The sequence below is a fragment of the Gavialis gangeticus genome, unplaced genomic scaffold (genome assembly GCF_001723915.1).
Source record: "Gavialis gangeticus isolate Ggan-Ray unplaced genomic scaffold, GavGan_comp1, whole genome shotgun sequence".
Lineage (NCBI taxonomy): Eukaryota > Metazoa > Chordata > Crocodylia > Gavialidae > Gavialis > Gavialis gangeticus.
In genome coordinates this window covers 79,300,819-79,308,950 of record NW_017729032.1, presented here as the reverse complement: position 1 = coordinate 79,308,950, position 8,132 = coordinate 79,300,819, and the positions used below count along the sequence as shown (strand labels likewise).

Below are 8,132 nucleotides of genomic sequence, written 5' to 3'. Positions count from 1 at the left end.
ACCAGCAGGGACTCGGGGAAAGTCTGTTCACCAGGGCCCCCCTTGGAGTCACTAGGAACAATGGCCACAAGCTGAGGGAGGATAGGTTTAGGTTAGATATTAGGAAGAACTGCTTCACTGTAAGGGTGGTCAGAGCCTGGAATAGGCTTCCCAGGGAGGTGGTGCTCTCACCTTCCCTGGAGATCTTCAAGAGGAGACTGGATAGGCACCTGGCTGGGGTCTTATGACTCCTCCCACCCCCAGTGCTCCTTCCTGCCCATGGCAGGGGGCCGGACTAGATGATCTGTCTAGGTCCCTTCCTACTCATTGATTCTATGATTCTATATGGTTGGAATAGATGCATTAAAGAATGTACCTATGGAGAAGGCAGTGTCTTTGTGTGCTAGCTCAGAGTAATGGTACTGGTACAGGAGAAAGAGTTGAAATTGTAACGGAAGGAGCGGTCTTGTAGGCATCAAGAAATATCGTTGTGAATCACTGCATATCAAAAGGGGCATGGGGAGCCTAAGAATCAGAAGAGTAGAGGACCAGAGTTTTGCAAGGGTATGGATAAGAAGCTTGAACTTGAGGCAGTGGAAGAGAAGGTAGTGTTGGCTTGATCAAATCAGGTAAATAAGAGATTTTTCTGGCTTTGTTCCCCAGTATTTAAAGGAGATAATTTTAACTAATTGTACCAAAAGAAAAGTCTATATGGTTGGAATAGATACATTCCAACCATATAGAAAAGGTGTACTTCTCTTCCCTGAAAAAAAAACCCTCAGACCAAAAGAAAATCCCAAACCAAACTAACAACAAAATCAAAACTGAAATCCCACTTTGCATTTGCTCTAGTTGTGGGCTCAAAGCAAAAAGAGCATTTAAAGGGGATTTTCTTTGAGGGTTGGTGGAGTGTGGTTCACTGGGACTAACTGTAAACAGAACTTAAACAAAACATCTTTTGAGAGATGGGCAGCTTCAGAGATTTTTCAAGCACATGACCTGGAGTTTCTGTAGTCTTTGTGCTTCAGAGTTATTCCTGGAAATGTGCAACTTGATACTTAACTGGCTTATTCTTGAATACCTGCTATGATTACTTAATCTGAATTTACATAGTCCAAGAACTAAGCCACTGATTCTCAACCTGTGTACTGTTTGCTGTTAGGTATGCAAACACCTGTACATGATTCATAGGATATACGCTGAGATTTAAAATAGGAATTCATAGTGTAAAAAGCATTCAGTCCTGTTGTGGTCTTTCTGGGTTTTTTGTAACAGAAGACTTGCTGTATTATTTTTCCATAGTCAAAACACACGTGAAAGTCAGGAGCTTGCATTTTTCCAGGGCTGGCTTGACTCTAAAAGTATTGAGAACCACTGGATATGGTTGGATGTTGGATGCTACTTTGTGCGTATTTAACACAGGCTGTCTGCTTTGTTTTATTTGTTCCTTAATAGGCATGTGTTTGTTTCCTAGTGATTAGTACTTTAGCATTGCTTAAAGGAAATGCTAAGTGGTGCTGTCATTTTAGATTGCATCCAGGATCTTCTTGCTTCCAGGATATATGTTCCATAATACTTTGGGTTTTGGGGCTGCTATACTTAATATGCAAGGTATTGTAATTTTGTAGGCCAAAAACTCAACTTGACCTCTGTTTATGGGGGCAGATCCAGGGAGAGTGTGGTGGGTGCTTTTATATACCCTCTCCCTGTATACCACATGTGCAATGAGCTCCCTGAGTTTACCTGCTCGTCAGTGCAGCCTCTGTCAGCCAGTGCTTTTGTGTGGCTCTGGATCCCAGAGAGTTCATGCTGGTGCTGCTCACCACCTTCCAGGCCTCTGCTTTCCCTTGCTGCCAAATTTTCAATAGCAGGCTAAAAGATTGGGTGGGGGAAGAAGCCTCTAAGTTTTGAAGCCTTGTCAAAGGAGTGGCTTTGGCAGGAACTGTGTCAGTTCTGTACCTCCCCCAACTTCTGGATCCACCCACATCTTTTCATATACATAATTCACTCAGTAAATTTTCAGTGCTGTATCTAATTAATTCCATTATTTTAGGGAATGTTTGTAGGCATCATTAACTGGAGTCCTACTGATTATGGGGAAAGCAGAAAAGTAAAAGGCGGAAAATGTGTTGAGCACAGTCACAGCTTCAAGCACTTCTGCAGTTGTCTGTAAAAGTGTGTCACAGGGATACTCTTAGGTATTACTGGTCAACTGTGCTAAGAGAATGAAAAGAACAAAAAGTTTTAACATGTTGATAAACTTAATGACCTATATCTTGGAAAATAGCTGACAGTAAATTGTAAATGGTGGAACAAGAAGGAATTGTTAACTGTCGCATGGCTTCAGGCATGTGGAGAGGATACAAGGTAGGGGATGCTCTGGTAGTGAGAGAAGAGGTAATGGCAAGGCAAACAAAATCCTTTCTGAAAAGAAACTAAGGGAATGCATTTGGCATACATAGAGCCCCAACATGGAGAAAAGAGACTGGGAGGTCTTGTTGTGAGTTGAAGAGCCAGTAGCTTTGATGAGGATTTGGGTAGTAGGATACAGAGCTGCTGGCATGGGGGAAATGGAAATAGGGGTGCAAACAGAACCATTGGCATGGTAGACAAAAATGGATGACCCAAGGATGCAAGAGTGGAGATGCAAAGAACATCTGGTGGGGACAGATGGGGAGTCTGATTTAGAGAGAAGGGGAATGGAAATTCTTCAGGAAACGAAGGGAGAGACAGTTCCTGCCATTGGTGAGACAGGTCATGTGATCCTGGTCTAGCAGGGCACAGAGATAGAGGGAGGTGTTGCAGGGAAAAGGGAGATGGGGGAACTAGAAGGATGGGAGGCAGGGGTGAGGAATGGAGCTTTGAATGAATCACCTGACATGCAACGAGCTTGGTCTTCAGGAGCAATGAAATGTGCTACTGCATAGTCGGTACATAGAGCAAATGAGATTTAAAAAAAAAAAAAAAATGTTATAACTCATTGACCTCAGTGGGGCTTCAAATGCATGAAGGTTGCTGTATAATGTTAAAAAGTCCTATCAGTACAGTGTAAAGGAAGTAAAATATCTTGCATATAAAAACAATTGCTAGTGTTTTTAGTAACATGCAGTTTGCCTAACAAATTGTATTGTACCAACTGCTGTGGTGGGATATATACTAAAATTATAGAAACAAATTCTACATTTAAGTGTGCTGTATTTCATATTTCTTAACAAACTACTTTTATTTTGTTAAGCTAAGCTGGACTGTGATTAAAATAATTAGTTAAATATTTCAGTGAAAAATGAATGCTATTTTTGGAACAAAAACATTTAAACTACTTTTTTATTATTTCTTTGCAACTACTGGGTCATAAACTTGGATTAGTTTTATAGGATTTAGTATACAAGTTGACAGACATGATATATGATGACACTTTATCTTTTATTGCTTACACATACTACTTATTGGAGGGGGAAGAGGGAACAGTTCTTATTAGCAACCAGAAGCCAGGATTTCAGTTGCTTACCGAAGTGTCCCTCATTCTTTCATTCATCCATTTGCTATCAGTTATAGGAGATATATTGCTTCTTCAAGTCTTTCACACCAATAAATCATCCTAGATTATATGCATTTGTACAGTACCAAAGTCTAATATGAATTTTAAAGGAAATTTCCTATTTTCTTTTCAATCAGATGAGCAATGTGAAGAGGCTACGGCCACGGCTCAGTGCTATTCTCTTTAAGCTTCAGTTTGAAGAGCAGGTGAACAACATCAAACCTGACATCATGGCTGTCAGTACTGCCTGTGAAGAGATAAAGAAGAGCAAAAGCTTTAGCAAGTTACTGGAACTAGTGTTGTTAATGGGAAACTACATGAATGCCGGCTCTCGGAATGCACAGACCTTTGGATTTAACCTCAGCTCTCTCTGTAAAGTGAGTTAAAGATTTTATGCATGTTCAATTCTCATAATGCTCCACTTTTTTCCTGTATTACTGTGCTTAAATTCCTTGTTTTGATTTCCTCTGTAATTAGATCTCTAAAGTCTCATTGTTGTATACCTTTCAATTAGTGTCATAATTTCTGAGAGTGTTAATTTAATACAGAACTAGTCTTTTTCACATCAGATTTAAGATAAAATGACAGTTATTAAGATTCATTTAGTGTGAGTACAACTTATGACAAATGTAGAAGCTTGTAAAAGTTTAAACATAAACCAAACTACAAAAAGGTCCCATTACTATGTTGTATTCTAAGATAATTTACTTAATACAGCAATTCATATATTTTTGCCTTTGTTATGAGAGGGGAAGCTTTTAATTTGTGGTGGTCTCCCCCTTTAGCCTACCTGACTCCAGTATTTAATTTCATTTATTTATACAACACTTCAGGGGGTTGCTGTTTAATGAACACATTGAGAGACGTCATCTTCAGGCTGTTTACAGTTCAAATTAGTTCTAAATTTGCATCCCATTTCTGAAGTACTCTCCAACCTTCCCATGCCCAGTGTGTCACTGCAAAATCCAAGGAAGACGCAACGGAACAATAATGTCCTTTATGAAGAAAGGTAACTACTTCTGGTGATCAGAATCAGAGAGCAATAATCAAAGGTGTTTGATTCCAATTGTCAAGACATTTCAAGTGGGGTTACACAGGATCTGTCCTGAGCCTGGATCTACCCAATATTTACATTAATTAATTTGATGATTTTTAAATGCGTACTTTGCATTCAATGTGCAGGTGACACCAGCCTGGGAAGAGTTGTAAGGAATTTGAAAAACACTGTTAGTATTTAAAATGATCTTGTTAAATTGGAGAAATGGTCCACATTTTAAATGGTATGTTTTGAAAAATATCCAGCGAGGCAGCAGTACTTAAAATCTGCCATTCATAATGGACCCCAAACTGAATATGCCAACTGTTAGAGAAAGATACTAGAGGATAGCAACAAGAATGATAAAGAGAAAACACAACACGCTAGGAAAATTTGAAGGAGTTGCATTTGTTTAGTCTTAGAAAAGATAAGATGAGGGTGGTCAGTCAACCGTATATTTTTCCAATATATAAAATGTTGCTATAAGGAAGACTGTGAACAATTGTTTTCTGAGTCTGCAGGGGTTGGCCAAGAGATAATTGGCTTAATTTGCAAATAAATATGATCTAGGTTAGACCTTAGGAAATGATTTCTAACTATAAGCATAGTTATTCATAGGAACAGGCTACTTACAGAAGTTGTGAAATTTCTTTCACATAGTTAAAGCAAGTATCAATCTAGTATGATCTAGGTATATCTGACTCTGCCAAGAGCACAGGGATGTACTAAATGATTTTTTTGGTCCCTATTTTTTTTATTTTTGATTGTGTTGCTACAAAGTGTAATTTTCCTCTGTATAAAAGGCTGTTGACTTTCATCAAGTTACCACTGCTTTCTGATTCTTTGTTTCTTATGCGCTACTGACTCCTGTTTATCAATGCTGTTCACATCAAATATAAGCAGAATATCCCAAACAGTGTACCATGCTGTTACAAGATAAAATCACTTCATGTAGGATGAGTGTTCGGTTCCCACAAGTTTTCTGGTTATTCTATAAACTCCATGTTACAAGTTGTGACAGACATGTCAGAAATGCTCTATATAGACAAGGACAGGGGGGTTCAATCTCCCCTGCGTGTGCCCCTGGAAGCCACTGGGTTCCAGAACTGGTGTCATCAACATAAATATAATCCTTCTAGTTGTATGGTTTTCAGTGATCAACAGCAAACTCCCATGCACATGGTATTGGCAAAAATGTGGTTACCTCTTGCCCACGTTCACTATCCCAATATCCACTAGTGGATGAGGATGACAACAAGTTCCAAAACTTCTGCTCCAAAGGAAGGAATAAGCCCAATGCTGGATGCCTTCCTTACTCTGTCATTTTAGGAATGCTTGTTGTCCTATAGATTCCTAGGATAATAGCTTGGGAAGATTAGACAGGTTACGCATCTACATAGTCCTGTGACTGAGATGTTTGGACAATCCATCTGCTGCAAAACATTTCAGCAATTTCCTGTGCATCTTACAAGTTCTCTACATAGGTATATTTCATCAGAAAACATACCTCTCAAAATAGGTTAAAAAAACCCCAAACCTGTCTTTGGACATTTCAGAATATAATATTGACCCAACATTTTATAGTACAAAGCCAGCAAGTTCCTAGCACTGGTGACTAGGCCATTTAATATATCATTCCTTTATTGTCCATGCCTCTCTGAAGACTTGCAAAATTAGGAAATAATACAAACTCTTAGGAAATAATACAAACTCTCTCTCTGTTAGGTTTCTGTATTACACATCTGCACAATAAAAATGCCAAATTTAATGTTTAACTTTAATAATTAAGGTTACCCATGTAACCTTAATTCTGCCTCTGTGAATGTGCCATAGGGATATGTTCTTTCTAATGCCCTTTAAAGAGCTATAGAAAATAGCTGTGCTCTGTCCTTGTTTTAGGTCATTGCCCTAAAGGTGGGGTTGTCAAACTCACTTGGCACCATGGGCTAGATGAATGGTGTGGGACCAGTCCATGGGTCAGAAGAATGGTGCAAAGCTAGTCCCATGGACCCCTTTCTCTCTGCTCCCTGCATGCTGAATCCAGTGCACACTGTGTCCATTTTGGCCAGTTCTGGACTGTGCTTCATGTTGTGATGTGCAGGGCTGGTCTGATACAGGTGGCATACGTGACACCCACTCCAGCCAGTTGGGAATTCAGGGGCAAGAAGGCCAGCCTCCTGGATACTTGACTTCTGCTTCGGGGAAAAAGCTGTGGAGCTGGGCTTCTGGCCACAGTGCTGTTGGGGCTCCAGCACCATGGCTTTTACTTGGATATTGGGGCTTAGCAGCCCAGTGTTTGGCAGGAAAGATCTGTGCCAGCTATGTGCCTCGTTCTGAGCTGCAGTGCTGTAGCCCCAACAACACTGAAGGAAAAAGCCTGGGATCTTCCCATGGTTGCAATCAAGCACAGCGCTAAAACCCCAGCAGCACTGTGGGAACAAGATTGGCACTGTGGCTTGCTCCCTTGGTGATAGGCAAGCACCCAAGCTGCCCCCTGTAGCAGTGTGGGAAGAAGCTTGCTATTGCCGACTCTTGGCTGCCTCTGCAGGGAGATCCCACATCATAGCCAGAGTCAGGGCAAACTAGGCTCGATGACCCAGCTCTGTGGGCCAGATCCAGTCCATGACCCATATGTTTGACACTTGCCTTAAAGTATCAAGAATCTTGTAGACAGGTGGGAGGGCGGAGGCAACGTTTCTTTGTGGTATGCTGATTTGATCCCCCTTCTCTGCCCAGCCCCCCAGCCTGCTACTCTTTTTTCTTCCTTGTGTTGTACCTTCTGCTGTGCTGCCTGTCCCTTCAGTGATCTGTGGTGTGCCACATGTAAAGGCTGCCCATGTCACTTGTAGAATGTAGCATGTGCACCACAGGTTGGCCATCCCTGGCCTAGGAAATAACAGAGGGAAGGGTTTTGGCAGGACCAGGGGCCTTATGTAGAGGAGGGAGAGAATACCTTCTCTTCCAGCAAACCATAACGTGTTTTGGGAAGGAGGACACAAATGTGGTTTCCCTTGTAAGAATAGGAACCCAAAGTGGAAGACTGTTTACCTACCCAACTCATACCTGCTTACCATGGGTTTGTCTGGGGTCTGGTGCTTATTAATATTTTTATTAATAATTTGGATCCTGGAATAGAGAGCTCCCTGAGCATATTAGCAGATTACATCAAACTGGAAAAGATTGCAAGCACACTGGAAGATATGAGCCCAATTTAGAAAGTTTCTGATAGAGTGGAAGGCTAGAGCTGATAGGATGAAGTTCAGTGCTGACAAATGCAAGGTGCTGCATCTCAGGAAGAATAATCAAAAACACAAATACAAAATGGGTGACAACTGGTTGGATGACAGCACGGCAGGGAGAGTTTGGGGATCATAGACTCAGCATGGGTCTGTACTGTGGTGTAGGTTTTTTCTTTTTTTTTTTTTTTTTTTTAAAGGGAATGCAGTTTTTGGGCTCAATCAACAGGATTAGATGTAAGGAGGTAATGGTGCCTCTTTACTTGATGTTGGTTATGCTTTATCTTAGAGGAAAATTCTGAGTGTGTGTGTGTGTATGTATGTGTAAGTATGTGTGTGTGTG

General features: G+C 40.9%; 1 protein-coding gene across 2 annotated transcripts in view; it reads left to right on the top strand.

Annotated features, from left to right (window-relative positions):
- DIAPH3 (diaphanous related formin 3) overlaps window positions 1-8,132 on the top strand; it is a 562,409-nt gene that overhangs the window by 294,312 nt on the left and 259,965 nt on the right. For both annotated transcript variants that reach the window (XM_019525253.1, XM_019525252.1), the window contains one exon: window positions 3,655-3,894. In XM_019525253.1, coding sequence (XP_019380798.1) covers window positions 3,655-3,894 — 240 coding nt within the window. The remainder of the gene's footprint in view (window positions 1-3,654; window positions 3,895-8,132) is intronic.